We start from the raw sequence: 13,891 nt of genomic DNA, 5'->3' as shown, positions 1-13,891 counted from the left end.
GGATTCAGGGAGCATTTGGAAATAGAGCTGTTACAGAGCATTACATCCCGAGCTGTGACCTGCAGATTGACTGCGTCAGAATTACCTGGTGCTTGTTAAAAATTCAGACTCCAGGGTCTCAATCAGAAATACATCATGAAGTTTGAAAACCACTGTTTTAGGGCTCGGGTTGCGGCAGGTGTCAGTGCCCTAGAAATCTTAGTACACCAGTACACCAGTACCCAGTATTCCCTATTTAAGGGAAGGAAAGAACTGTAACAGGTAAGGTTAGTTACACTCAAGGTCACTGCTGCATTGCAAGCCAAAACCACTAGAGGGCAGGGCACACACAAACTTTCAGAAAAACAAATTATGCCTGCTCAATCTAGGTAAACTGAGACCAGAACAAAGACCATGTGGACCCAATTTTTTTGGTACTAAGAAGCAGGCACTACTTCCTCACCATCAAAACCATCCTCTCATCTGAGGTACTCATACAAATGTTGGGGATACAAGATTGTCAAGGGACACCTCATTTCCCAGCTGAAAAAACAATAGTGCAAGGCCAAGGAGTACAACGAAAATTGGCTTTAGAATAAGATAGGACTGGATTTGAATCCTGGCTCTACCACTTCTTAGCTATGTGACCTTGGGCATGTTACCTGGGGTAGTCAGCTCCCTCACCCTAAAATCGTATAAAACTATCTTCTTAAAAAGGGTTGTTTTATTTATATACACACACACACACACACACATATGTATACATATACATACATATGTATACACACACATATACGTATACATATACATATATATAATATACGTGTATAACTGAATCACTTTGCTGTACACATGAAACTAAATCTACTTGTAATTGTAAATCGACTACAGTTCAATAAAAAATAAGAATAAAAAAATAAGGATAATTGTCATCGCGAACCTAAACAAAAGATCTAAACACCTCAGTTAAAAAGGAAAAGGGGGTTATAGTGAGGATTAAAGAAATCAAGGTATGCAAAGTGCTTGGTGTGAGGCCTGACTCCTAATGAGTGCTCATAAATGGTGGTTTTAAGTTATGGCTGCCCAAAGTCATGTGACCAAGTACATCAGGGGCTCTGGCTGCCCCTTCAAGAAAGAAGATACAGATAGAATCAGATCACCGTTAAGCCATTCCTGTCTCCTCTCTAACTAGGACTTTAGTTTTTCTTAAGTGCCTTTATGGAACTCTCGTATCTCCACACCAAACTCTTAGGTGAAGGAAACTCCTTAGAAGTGGGACTCAAAAAAACAGGGGTAGTGGGTTTGCTGCAGACAATGGCCTATCTATCTTGCAAATGAGTCGTAAATGAAACCCTTTGAAGGAGTCATGTAATTTTGGTACCAGCTCTCTGGTTTCGGCTCCCTGTCCCGTGCTGCCCCCTCCCCCCAGCCACCGTGGCATTTGGTAGGCTCTGACCACAGCAGGCAGGCTCTGTGGCACCGCAGAGGCAGATCTTCAACAGGAAATCCTTAGGGGGACATTTCCTCCCAAGAATTCCAGGCCTTTGAGCCTCGGCCACTTCTATCCTCCAGAATTTAAGACAGACAGAAAAAAAAAAAAAAAAAAAAAAAGCCGTAAGATGGCTGTGGGTGGGGAGGACTCCAGGGCACAGAGTCTGTGCACCAGCTTCTAAGTCTTCATTCTGCCACTTGGATAAGCTTCTTTGGAGGCTCTTGGTTTTCACCAGTAAAATATAAACAATAATCATCCTCTCTCCCTCACTGAGTGTTCTGAGGGCCAGATGGAATGTTACTGATGAAATATTTTGGAAAATTTAAAGCTCTTTCTTTTGGAAGGCAGCATGGAGGCGGTGAAGGAATTTGATGTCAAAAGTCCTAGCTCTGCTTCGGGTTTCTTATCTGTAAAACCAGAGCGAGGTGGTGGTGGCAGAGGTGATCTGCGATTAAAAGCTTCGATCTCTCGGGAAAGCCTCCCTAGGTCCGCGACGGGGCGCAAGAAGGAGGAAGTAGGGAGGGGAGAAGAAATCTCGTCAGTGGTTCAGCAGCCCCCATCTTCGTGGGCGGTTCAGCATACCCCACCCCGGCACCAGTGGCGGCCTGCAGGAGCCCCTCCCAGCCCCGGAGGAAGCGAAGCCACCCAGGCCAAGCAGAGAGCCGGGAGGGAGGGCGCCGAGGCCCGCCGGGCGGTGGCGCGAGCAGGAGGCGGGGTCCCCGGGCCCAGTCCAGCCACGTGCGGTTGTTTCCGTGCCGGGACGATCACGTGAGCCACGTCAGCTGACCCGTCACGGAGGAGCCCAGCGCTGGCGCCCCGCAACCCCCGCCCCGCCGCGCCCGGAGCGCAGGACCCTGCGGAGGGGTAAGAGCGTCCCCGTACCCGCCTCTGTCCCTAGCCCACCCCTGCCGCCTCCGTCCCTGTCCCTCTCCCATCCCCATCCGCCCGACCTGGCACCCCGGAAGCCGTGGGGAAGAGGGCCGTGGCTGGGCTCAGCCCCGCGCTGCCCCCAGGCGGCCAGGAGAGGATGGCCCTGGGGAGCAGGGGGCGGGAAGTCGCTCTTACTGAGGGCTGGTCACCACCTCCAAGCCCCGACATGGAGGAGCTACTCCGGTGCGTGGAGAAGGACCTGAACATCGATGCCCGGCAGCTGGCTCCAGCCCCGGGGGGCACCCACGTGGTGGCCCTAGTGCCCGCGCGCTGGCTAGCCAGCCTCCGCGAGCGTCGGCTTCCCCTGGGACCCTGCCCCCGGGCGGAGGGCCTGGGCGAAGCGGAAGTCAGGACTCTTCTGCAACGCTCCGTGCAGAGGCTGCCTCCCGGCTGGACGCGAGTGGAGGTGCACGGGCTGCGGAAACGGAGGCTGACCTACCCACTGGGCGGCCTGCCTTTCGAGGAGGGGTCCTGCAGCCCAGAGACCCTTACTCGCTTCATGCAGGATGTGGCTGCCCAGAATTATCGCAACCTGTGGCGCCATGCCTATCATACTTATGGGCAGCCCTATAGTCATAGCTCTGCGCCTTCAGCTGTCCCTGCCCTGGACTCAGTAAGGCAAGCTCTGCAGAGGGTCTATGGTTGCCCCTTCCTGCCAGTGGGTGAAGCTACCCAATGCCCATCATATGCAAGAGATGGCCTCTGTCCTCCTCGGGGCAGCCCGGCCTGTCCCAGTCTTCTGAGAGCCGAGGCTTTGCTGGAGTCGCCAGAGATGCTATACATGGTGCACCCTTATGTGCAGTTCTCCCTGCATGATGTGGTCACCTTCAGCCCTGCCAAGTTGACCAACAGCCAAGCCAAGGTGCTCTTCATTCTCTTCCGTGTGCTGAGGGCCATGGATGCCTGTCACCGCCAGGGACTGGCCTGTGGGGCCCTATCTTTGCACCACATTGCTGTGGATGAGAAGCTTTGCAGTGAGCTTCAGCTGGACTTGAGTGCTTACGAGAGGCCTGAGGAGGATGAGAATGAGGAGACCCCTGTAGTGAAGGCCAGGGCAGGCACTGAGCCTGGAGAGGATGGAGAAGGGGGACCCGGGTGTTCCATCCGCCAGAAGGAACTTAGGGGCCTTGTGCTAGACTGGGTCCATGGCCGCATCAGCAACTTCCACTACCTCATGCAGCTGAATCGATTGGCAGGTCGGCGGCAGGGGGATCCTAATTACCACCCAGTGCTGCCCTGGGTGGTGGACTTCACCATGCCCCATGGGCGCTTCCGAGACCTGCGCAAGTCCAAGTTCCGCCTCAACAAGGGGGATAAGCAGCTGGACTTCACTTATGAGATGACACGGCAGGCGTTTGTGGCAGGTGGTGCAGGTGGCGGGGAGCCACCTCATGTTCCTCACCACATCTCCGACGTGCTCTCTGACATCACATACTATGTGTACAAGGCTCGGCGCACACCCCGGTCGGTGCTCTGTGGACACGTGCGGGCACAGTGGGAGCCCCACGAGTATCCTGCCAGTATGGAGCGCATGCAGAACTGGACACCCGATGAGTGCATCCCTGAGTTCTACACCGATCCTTCCATCTTCTGCTCCATCCACCCTGACATGCCTGACCTGGATGTGCCGGCCTGGTGCAGCTCTAGCCAGGAGTTCGTGGCTGCCCACCGGGCATTGCTGGAGAGCCATGAGGTGTCTCAGGACCTGCACCACTGGATTGATCTCACTTTTGGCTACAAACTCCAGGGCAAGGAGGCTGTGAAGGAGAAGAATGTGTGTCTGCACCTGGTCGATGCCCACACGCACCTGACCAGCTACGGCGTGGTGCAGCTCTTCGATCAGCCACACCCCCAGCGCCTGGCTGGAGCCCCTACCCTTACCCCGGAACCTCCACTCATTCCCAGGTTGTTACTCCAGACCATTCAGGAGAGCACAGGCCAGGAGGACTTCTCTGGACAGCTTACAAATGGGGTGGGCAGGCCAGTTTTGGAGGCCACTCCCTGTGAGGCTGGCTGGGCCAGAGACCGGCCCGGGGCAGGGGAGGATGACTTAGAACAGGCCACAGAAGCTCTGGATTCCATCTCTCTTGCTGGGAAAGCAGGTGACCAGCTAGGCCCCTCTTCTTCCTCCTCCGCTTCCTCCAGTCAAGCCCCCCCAGGCCTCCTGTCTTTTTCAGGGGCCTCAGCTTCTCGACCAGGCCGCAGGAACAAAGCTGCTGGTGCAGACCTTGGGGAAGGTGAGGAGGGCAAGATTCTTCTTCCAGAGGGCTTCAATCCTGTGCAGGCTCTGGAAGAGCTGGAGAAGCTGGGCAACTTCTTGACCAAAGGCCTAGGGGGCCGCTTGGAGGTGCCTGAGCAGTCCCAGGTCCAGCCACCTGTGCAGCTGCAGGTTCTCTTCCATCGGGACATGCAGGCGCTGGGTGTCCTGTTGGCAGAGATGGTGTTTGCCACAAGGGTCCGGACACTGCCACCGGATGCGCCTTTGTGGGTGCGCTTCGAGGCTGTTCGGGAGCTCTGTTCACGCTATCCCAAGGAGGTCCCGGTGTCTCTGCAGCCTGTGCTGGATATGCTTCTGCAGCTGAATGGCCCCGAAGGCCCCGTGGTTGCAAGGAGGGGCAAGCTGGGCCCACTGTTTGAGTACAGGCCCGTCTCCCAGGGATTGCCCCCACCCTGCCCGGCCCAGCTCCTCAGCCCCTTCAGCTCCGTGGTTCCCTTCCCTCCGTACTTCCCTGCACTGCACAAGTTCATCCTCCTGTACCAGGCAAGGCGTGTGGAGGACGAGGCCCAGGGGCGGGAGCTGGTCTTTGCTCTGTGGCAGCAACTGGGTGCAGTACTGAGTGACATCACCCCCGAGGGCCTGGAGATCCTGCTGCCTTTTGTCCTGTCACTCATGTCTGAGGAGCACACGGCCGTGTATTCGGCCTGGTACCTATTTGAACCCGTTGCCAAGGCACTGGGCCCCAAAAATGCTAATAAGTACCTGCTGAAGCCTCTCATTGGTGCCTATGAGAGCCCCTGCCGGCTCCATGGCCGCTTCTACCTGTACACTGACTGCTTTGTGGCCCAGCTGATGGTGCGGCTGGGCCTGCAGGCCTTCCTCATCCACCTGCTGCCCCACGTCCTACAGGTGCTGGCTGGGGGGGAGGCCTCCCAGGAGGAAAGCAAGGGCCTGGCGGGGGCTGCTGAGGATGAAGACAGTGGGCTCCTGGGGGGCAGGCCCAGCTCCTGTGCCTTTGGGGAGGAGATCCAGATGGATGGGGAGGCTGCCACCTCCTCGGGCCTGGGGCTCCTGGACTACACGTCTGGAGTCAGCTTCCATGACCAAGCCGACCTCCCTGAGACAGAGGACTTCCAGGCTGGGCTCTACGTGGCCGAATCTCCTCAGCCCCAGGAGGCTGAGGCTGTGAGCCTGGGCCGGCTGAGTGACAAGAGCAGCACCAGCGAGACCTCCCTGGGAGAGGAGCGGGCCGCAGATGAGGGCGCCCCCGTGGACAAAAGCAGCCTCAGGTCAGGCGACAGCAGCCAGGACTTGAAGCAAAGCGAAGGCTCCGAGGAGGAAGAGGAAGAGGAAGGCTGTGTGGTGTTGGAGGAGGAGGAGGGGGAAGGGGAACAAGATGAGGTCCCCGAGGCGTCTGAGCTCACCCTGTCTGACACCGTGCTGTCCATGGATACGGTTGTGGCTGATGGCGATGGGGCAGTTGGCGAGGAAGGCGAGGAGCCACTGACTGAGCAGTCGGAGGGCAAAGAACAGAAGATCCTTCTTGGTGAGTTCTCAGGCCTGGAGGTGTTGATCGGTCTTCATTTGCTGAGCCCTTGCCCTGTGCCAAGCAGTGGATTGAGCAGATCCACACGCAGCATAGATGTGGGCATCCAAAAGGGGAGTGCCACGCTGTAAACAATCTTAAGTAAGCACAAGTTACTTTAGCGCTATAAAGAATAGGGCTGAAGTGCTACAAAAGAATATAAAATGGGGCTTAGATCTCATTTTTTGTGGTCAGAGAAGGCTTCCTTGAAAGTAGGGCCAGTTGAAATTCAATGAAGAGGAGGTAGCAGGGCCAAAATGGCAGGGTCTGAGGTGGGAAGAGCATTCCAGGCAGAGGGAACAGCACATGTGAGGCTCTGAGGCTGTCATGGTTCCATTAAAGAATCAGTGAAAGGCCAGCATGGTTAGACTGAGAGACTGAGGAGATTTGGAGTGGGCAGAGGCCAGAGCGGGCGGTAGCCAGGGCCAGGCCAGGACGTCATTTAGGAGCTGAAGATTCACTGAAAAGGTAAGCTTCCTGCAAGTTGTGCCCGAGTAGAGGAGCTGGGAGCAACCTCAAAGCCAGAGTCCCACAGGCCACCTCCGCTGCTCCTGAAGAGAGGGTGGCAGCGTGGGGCGATCAGGCTCTGGCTGGGCTCCTTGGCAGAGTAGGAGCCAGAGTTGGTGAGGAGTGGCAAGCTGCCGTTATCTGATGAGCTCAGGGTCTGCTCCCGCCCTGCAGACACGACCTGTAAGATGGTCCGCTGGCTGTCCGCCAAGCTCGGCCCCACGGTGGCCTCTCGTCACGTGGCCCGGAACCTGCTCCGCCTGCTCACGTCATGTTATGTTGGTAAGGCCTGGGGTTGGTGCTGTGGACGGGGCTTCCTCCCAGCCCTCTGCCCATCTTCAGTTCCCTGTAGGGGAGCCTTCCTGCTCCCACCTCAGATCAAACCACCTCCTGGCCAGGTCCTGGGTCCCAGCCTGCAAGCTCCTTCCTTCCTTGGGTAGGGTGCGGGGCAGACCCCAGGCTAGGAGGGGCTGCCACGGTCCCTGGAAGTCTGGCCTCCCACCTGCTGTCCACTCGCTACTCAAGGCTGCTGGCCCTTCCTTGCTTGGCAGGGCCCACCAGGCAGCAGTTCACGGTGAGCAGTGGTGAGAGCCCCCCGCTGAGTGCCGGCAACATCTACCAGAAGAGACCAGTGCTGGGCGATATCGTGTCGGGCCCTGTGCTCAGCTGCCTCCTCCACATCGCCCATCTGTATGGGGAACCCGTCCTCACCTACCAGTACCTGCCCTACATCAGCTACCTGGTCAGTCACCATTATTCTTCTGGGGGCTGGGAGGCTAAGGAGTCTGAGGACCCACCCAGGATCTCTGGGGAGTCTGTGGGACAACCTGGCTCTCACCTGCTCTGCGACCCTAGGTGTCCCCAGGTAGCACCCCAGGCCCCAGTCGACTGAATAGCCGTAAGGAGGCGGGGCTGCTGGCAGCGGTGACTCTGGCACAGAAGATCATCGTGTACCTCTCAGACACCACGCTCATGGACATCCTGCCCCGCATCAGCCATGAGGTCTTGCTGCCCGTGCTCAGCTTCCTCACTTCCCTCGTCACGGGGTAGGCCCCTGCCCCAGCCCACGGGGGAGTAGCCCAGCTGAGGGGGCTCCCAGGGGTGAGGGGTGTAGGAGTCCTGGTTCTGATCCCGGCTGGGTGGCCCTGAGCAAGCCACACCTCTCTGTGTCTCTGTTTCCTCATCTGGTTTGGGCCAGTTGGTCTTATAGCCCCAGCTTTTGATAGATTCTGGGCAAGTCCTGAGTGGCGAGTGGGAAAGGCTGGAGTTTATGAGCTCTGTTTCCAGGTTCCCAAGTGGAGCCCAAGCCCGGACTGTCCTGTGTGTGAAAACCATCAGCCTCATCGCCCTCATCTGCCTGCGCATCGGACAGGAGATGGTCCAGCAGCACCTGAGCGAGCCCGTGGCCACCTTCTTTCGAGTCTTCTCTCAGCTGCACGAGCTTCGGCATCAGGTGGGCAGACCTACTTGGTGGGGGTGGGCTGGTCAGGGGCCGTGGACTTGGGTGACTCCCTGGGCTTCCTGCTTATAGGATCTGAAGCTGGAGTCTGTGGGCCGCAGTGAGGGCCAGCTGCCAGAGGTGGTCTTCTCCGATGGGCAGCAGCGGCCAGTGGACCCCACCCTGCTGGACGAGCTGCAGAAGGTGTTCACCCTGGAGATGGCATACACAATCTACGTGCCCTTCTCCTGCCTGTTGGGTACGGTCCCATTACATTCCCTCTTGGCCTCTGTGGCTATGTCTCTTCCCCTGGGAGGGTACCACGCTCCCCCTGCCCCTAGAATCTGTAGTGGGTGTTAAGCACAGTTTTCTGGGTCAGAGCAAAGGGATTTGGCCTCAGACCCCGAGTCCAAGGTAACTTATAAACAAGGACTGAGCATTAGCTAGTAAGGAGGCAGAGGAGAACCTGGCATGTCCTTGGGGAAGGTGGGGGAGTCAGGCTTATATACCAACATCTTAGGAACTAAATGAGAGAAATGTGCGGCCCACTGTTCATGTAGCTTCCTATACAGGCCAGGCCCTTGCTGAGCGTTTACGTGTGTCATCTCCCTGAATAGGATGAACGGCCCTGTGGTCAGATATGTTATCATCTCTCCACTGAAATCTAAGCTGTGGGAGGGAGACCATGACCTATCTTGCACACCCTTCTATTTCTGATGCCCAGCACAGCGCCCAGCACACATGGAAGATGCTTACGTGTACATACTGGATGAATGAATCCACATTTTACTGGGGAGGAACCTGAGGCTCAAAAATGAAGAGTTACTTGCTCAGAGTTACACAGCCAGTACCTGCCCCATCTTCTGTGGTTCCCAAGCCCTTGGGTGGGTGGTGGTGTCACTTGCCATCTCCCCTAACCTCAGGCCTCTCCTGCTCCCATCCAGGTGACATCATCCGGAAAATCATCCCCAACCACGAGCTGGTGGGGGAGCTGGCGGGGCTGTATCTGGAGAGCATCAGCCCGAGCAGTCGCGGTCCTGCCAGCATGGAGCCCACCGTGCCAAGCACTGGCCCTGAGTGGGACCCCCAGGGTGGGGGCTGCCCCCAGGATGACGGCCACTCAGGGACCTTTGGGAGCGTCCTGGTTGGGAACCGCATCCAGGTCCCCGATGACTCCCAGCCTGAGAGCCCTGGCCCGCTGGGCCCCATCTCTGGGGTGGGCGGTGGGGGCCTCGGCAGCCAGAGCGAGGACAACGCGCTGAAGCGGGAGCTGCCACGGAGCGCCCACGGGCTGAGCGGGAACTGGCTGGCCTACTGGCAGTACGAGATTGGCGTAAGCCAGCAGGACGCCCACTTCCACTTCCATCAGATCCGCCTGCAGAGCTTCCCTGGCCACGCGGGGGCCGTCAAGTGCCTGGTGCCCCTGAGCAGTGAGGACTTCTTCCTGAGTGGCAGCAAGGACCGCACTGTGCGCCTCTGGCCGCTCTACAACTCTGGGGACGGCACCAGTGAAACAGCCCCACGCCTGGTCTATGCCCAGCACCGCAAGAGTGTCTTCTTTGTGGGCCAGCTTGAGGCCCCGCAGTGTGTGGTGAGCTGTGACGGGGCTGTGCACATCTGGGACCCCTTCACAGGTGAGCGGGCCCAGGTGAGGCCTGTTCTGTTGCTGTCGTCCTGTACTCCTCCTGGGGTCAGGGGCTTGGGGTGCGGTGATATGTGTTTTAGGGGTGACCCGATGAGACCACAGAGAGGAGGAGTTAGGACTTGGAATCCATCATACCTGAGTTTAAATCGACTCTGCCAGCTCACTTGCTGAGTGACCTTGAGCAAGTCACTTTGTTACTGGAAGCATCAATCTTCCCATCTGCAAAATGAGAATCAGAACAATTGCTTTAGAAGATAACGCCCGTAGGAGTTGCGCTTAACGTGTAGCACCTAGTATTTGGTAAATGGTTGCTCACTTATATTTTGTCATCGTTGTAGGGAGAAACAAGGTTAAAAAGTCGGGGATGGGGGAATGGTGTAACATTGAGGTAGGGAGGGAGGTAGAATTTGGGCAGGGGGTGAAGAGAGGAACCTGGCTTGGCCATGGGAATGTGGGAGGCAGATGTGGGGTAGATTGAGGGGATTGGAGGACTCAGGGCTCCTCCGTCGGTTGCTGGGACCCCAGATCCACCGCTCCTTTCGTTCCCAGGGAAGACCCTTCGCACAGTGGAGCCGTCAGACAGCCGGGTGCCCCTGACCGCAGTGGCTGTCATGCCTGCCCCCCACACCAGCATCACCATGGCCAGCTCTGACTCGACCCTGCGCTTTGTGGACTGCAGGAAGCCTGGCCTGCAGGTTAGGGGCGTCTGGTCCCCTGAGCCCTGGGTGTCTGGCAGGGAGGAGAGACCCTGAAGAGACGAGGCCAGGGCATAGTTTCTCTTTGGAGACAGATCACCTGCAGCAGCAAACCCTGAGGTGGGATTCTGGCCTGGGACACAGGGAGCCCTCCCCTTGATGGGAGACGAGGCTCAGGCTTTCTGGCTATGGGGGTTGGGGGAGGAACAGGACCTTGGGGAAAAGCAGATGGGAGCGAGCCGTGGGGCCTCAGCTTGTCTTCCTCTGCCTGCAGCATGAGTTCCGCCTGAGCAGCGGGTTGAACCCTGGGCTCGTCCGCTCCCTGGCTGTCAGCCCCAGTGGCCGGAGTGTCGTGGCTGGCTTCTCCTCAGGCTTCATGGTGCTCCTGGACACCCGTACGGGCCTGGTTCTGCGTGGCTGGCCTGCCCATGAAGGGGACATTCTGCAGATCAAGGTGACAAATCAGATCCCATTTCCTTCTCACTGACTGCTCCAGGCCCTGTCTCTGCTTAGGGCCCACACAGGACAAGCTCAAGCTGACTTCTTGTATACCTGTCTGAGGACTGATGGGCAGGGAGGGAGCTCTACTGCAGGGGACTGGGCAGGAGGCAGGCCATGGGGGCGGGAACCAGGGGGCCGAGCTGACCCTGCTGCTTCCTGGAGATGTTCTAATGAGTAACCCTTGTCCATATTTGTCTTGATTGGAGGATCAGGGGTCGGGCTCTGTCCGTGACCCAGTTCAGGTTAAATAAAGCTCAGCTGGGAGGCTGTTTATTGCCCCCAGACCACTGAGCAGAGTCCATGCCCCATGCTGGGCTGCCCTGGTGGGGGCAGGGGCAAACTGGGCATGGGAATCTTGTCCACACCTCTACCCCCGCCCCATTTTCAATCACAGACCTAAGGGAAATGCCCAGGGAGGTACAGGAAGGGAGGGACAGGGCTATTCGTGGGAGGATTTTTCTAGGCAACTGGGACTCCCTCTCCATCCTAAGTGGCCACCAGGGGACATGCACTGCCACGGCTCAGGGCAGGCTGCCCCTGATTCCCGCCAGCGTCCCCCAGGGCACCCTGGGTACTAGATGCTTCTAAATTCTAAATATTCCAAGAAAGCATCAGGAGGGTGCTGAGGTCAGCCTGGATGTTGATCCTGGCTCTGCCACTTATTGGCTTTGTGACCTTGGTATGGTTACTTAACTTTTCTGAGCCTTAGTTTTTTTTCTCTTTAAAAAGGGAACAATGGCAGCATTTATCTTTCAGAGTTGTTATGAGGGTTAAGTTGTTTGGCACATTAAACATCTTACTAGAACATGTGAAGTGCTCAAGTTATAATGATGACTAGGTTGATGACACTTTAATATATTCGTATTATCTAACATTAATCTAACGTGGGAGGATGGCAGCCTGTCCCCAGCTCAGGATGCACCGTCTTCCTGGGAGATACTGTGGGAGAAAATGGGAAGACCCTAGGCCCCGCTGAGGCTCTCCTCTTCCCCGGGCAGGCGGTGGAGGGCAGTGTCCTGGTCAGCTCCTCCTCTGACCATTCCTTGACTGTCTGGAAGGAGCTGGAGCAGAAGCCCACGCATCACTACAAGTCAGCATCCGACCCTATCCACACTTTCGACTTGTATGGCAGCGAGGTGGTCACCGGCACTGTGGCCAACAAGATCGGCGTCTGTTCCCTGCTTGACCCGCCTTCCCAAGCCACCACCAAGCTCAGCTCTGAGAACTTCCGTGGCACCCTCACCAGCTTGGCCTTGCTGCCCACCAGGCGTCACCTCCTGCTGGGCTCAGACAATGGGGTCGTCCGCCTCCTGGCATAGGCTGAGGTGGGAGCTGGTCAGGTTGGGGCAGGCAGGCATCTTCTGGGAGTCCATCCCCTCACCCCTGTTGCCCCAGTAGCTCCTCCCAGGCAAGCCTCAGGCCCCGTTCCCTAGGCACCCACAGGGCCTGCCACCTAGGGCGGGGTGGGATCTGGGCTTCAGAACCCCCAGAGCCACTGAGGCTGCCTGCAGGGATCTCACTCATGGCTTGGGATGATGCTGCTCCTAGCCAGCAGGAAGCTAGAGAGAGTCTGGGAAGGCATCGCTGCCCTCTTCTCCTCAGCTCTGCCCTCTGGATTCACATGGGGACAGGAAGCTCTGGGAAGGGGAAGGGAGACTCGCCCTGCCTAGCCAGTCTCCAGCCTAAGACCCGTTGCTGGGCTGTCTCTGCCCCTGTCCCACAAAGACAGGGAAGCTGCCCCAGTCCACAACACTGATGGTGCTTGGACTCCACCCTCTAAGGAGGGCTGGCCATGGTCCAGGAGGTACGGGCCTTGGGCTGGGGTTTAAGTGTCCACCCAGCCAGACCCTGCCCAGTGTGGGACCAGTAGGGGAAGAAAGAGGGCAGGACCAAAGGATGGAAGATGGACTGGGCCAGGTGGTGCCTGCCAGGAGTGACCCCATGCCTTGCCTGCCTACCCCAAACCACAGTGTTTGTGCCTTGAGCTGACGAGGCAGCCTCTGTGTCTGGAACCTCTAGGGGAGTGGGTCCAAGACCCTGAAAGAAGGGGTGAGAAGAATTTTCTCTGCATCTCAGGTCTCCCTCCCCCGGGGGATAGGAAGACTCAGGCATCCCTGGGACCTCACATTCTGGAGCAGAGATGAGGTCTGAGGTTGGGCCCTGCTGCCTTCTCACTATTTGCAATAGATGTAAATATGATCAATAAATCCTTTGGAAGAGCCATGGAACCGAGTGAGGCTTTTCTTGACTGGTGTCAGGGTAGGGAAAAGTTGAGATCCTACAGCTTTCAGGACAGTGAGGATTAGGGCAGGAGGTGGGGAGGCAGCCTGATCACTATTCTTCAGGCGGTACAGGGTATAGGGCTTCTGGTTCGTGCAGCACCAGGCCAGTTTCCAGAACCTTTATCCTTGGGGAGGGTAAGGAGGCATTGCTCATGATGAGGTAGGGAGTTGGGAGAGGCTGCATCCTTCTGCATCTTTCCTCTTACCACCCTCTGCCTTCCGGAGCCAGGCTGAAGGCAGCCAACCAGGATCCTGGGCATATGAGGGCTGGGAATGGGCATCCTATCCTGGCTTCCCTGCCTAGGCTCTTGCAGCTTCCCCTTCCCTCCTCTTGACCAGACCAGGCAGTTGTCAGGGAGGCAGTTGTCGGGGAGAGGAAAGGGCACTGGAAGTAGGAACCTGGATGTAACTCTGAGACCAGCTCTGTGTCCTCTGGCAACTCAACAGCTTCTCTGAGCCTGACTACAGTGGGATAACCCCCCACTTCATGGGGTCACTGGAAGGCCCCTGTCCTCCCGGATCTGCCCTCTGGCTGAGGACAGCCTCCTCAACTGTTTCCTAAACCTTTCTCCAGGCTCAGGTGGGACCCACACCCCCACCAGGGCTCCAGGTGCTGTTC

At 57.4% G+C, this 13,891-nt stretch overlaps 1 protein-coding gene across 2 annotated transcripts; it reads left to right on the top strand.

Annotated features, from left to right (window-relative positions):
* The first annotated feature begins 1,820 nt into the window (after positions 1-1,820).
* On the top strand, positions 1,821-13,218 carry WDR81 (WD repeat domain 81). Of its 2 annotated transcripts, XM_010978899.3 has the most exons (10): positions 1,996-6,165; positions 6,886-6,993; positions 7,263-7,453; positions 7,567-7,757; positions 7,999-8,164; positions 8,243-8,408; positions 9,094-9,783; positions 10,344-10,489; positions 10,764-10,943; positions 11,989-13,218. In XM_010978899.3, the coding sequence occupies exons 1-10, from the start codon at positions 2,499-2,501 to the stop codon at positions 12,307-12,309; spliced, it is 5,826 nt and encodes a 1,941-aa protein (XP_010977201.3). In that variant the 5' UTR covers positions 1,996-2,498; the 3' UTR covers positions 12,310-13,218. The 2 variants fall into 2 exon arrangements, 1 of the variants encoding a protein (XP_010977201.3); XR_004141955.2 differs by lacking the exon at positions 11,989-13,218 and having other exon boundaries at positions 1,821-6,165; positions 9,094-9,797; positions 10,764-10,897.
* Positions 13,219-13,891: the final 673 nt, after the last annotated feature.

The sequence above is a fragment of the Camelus dromedarius genome, chromosome 16 (genome assembly GCF_036321535.1).
Source record: "Camelus dromedarius isolate mCamDro1 chromosome 16, mCamDro1.pat, whole genome shotgun sequence".
Taxonomy (NCBI): Eukaryota; Metazoa; Chordata; class Mammalia; order Artiodactyla; family Camelidae; genus Camelus; species Camelus dromedarius.
This window is presented reverse-complemented; position numbering and strand designations above follow the sequence as displayed.

Excerpts from the sequence above, each read along its gene's own strand:
- WDR81 (XM_010978899.3), top strand. The coding sequence starts at position 2,499 with ATGGCCCTGGGGAGCAGGGGGCGGGAAGTCGCTCTTACTGAGGGCTGG. Across the intron at positions 6,994-7,262 it reads GCTCACGTCATGTTATGTTG|GGCCCACCAGGCAGCAGTTC; the intron begins GTAAGGCCTGGG and ends CTTGCTTGGCAG. Across the intron at positions 8,409-9,093 it reads GCCCTTCTCCTGCCTGTTGG|GTGACATCATCCGGAAAATC; the intron begins GTACGGTCCCAT and ends GCTCCCATCCAG.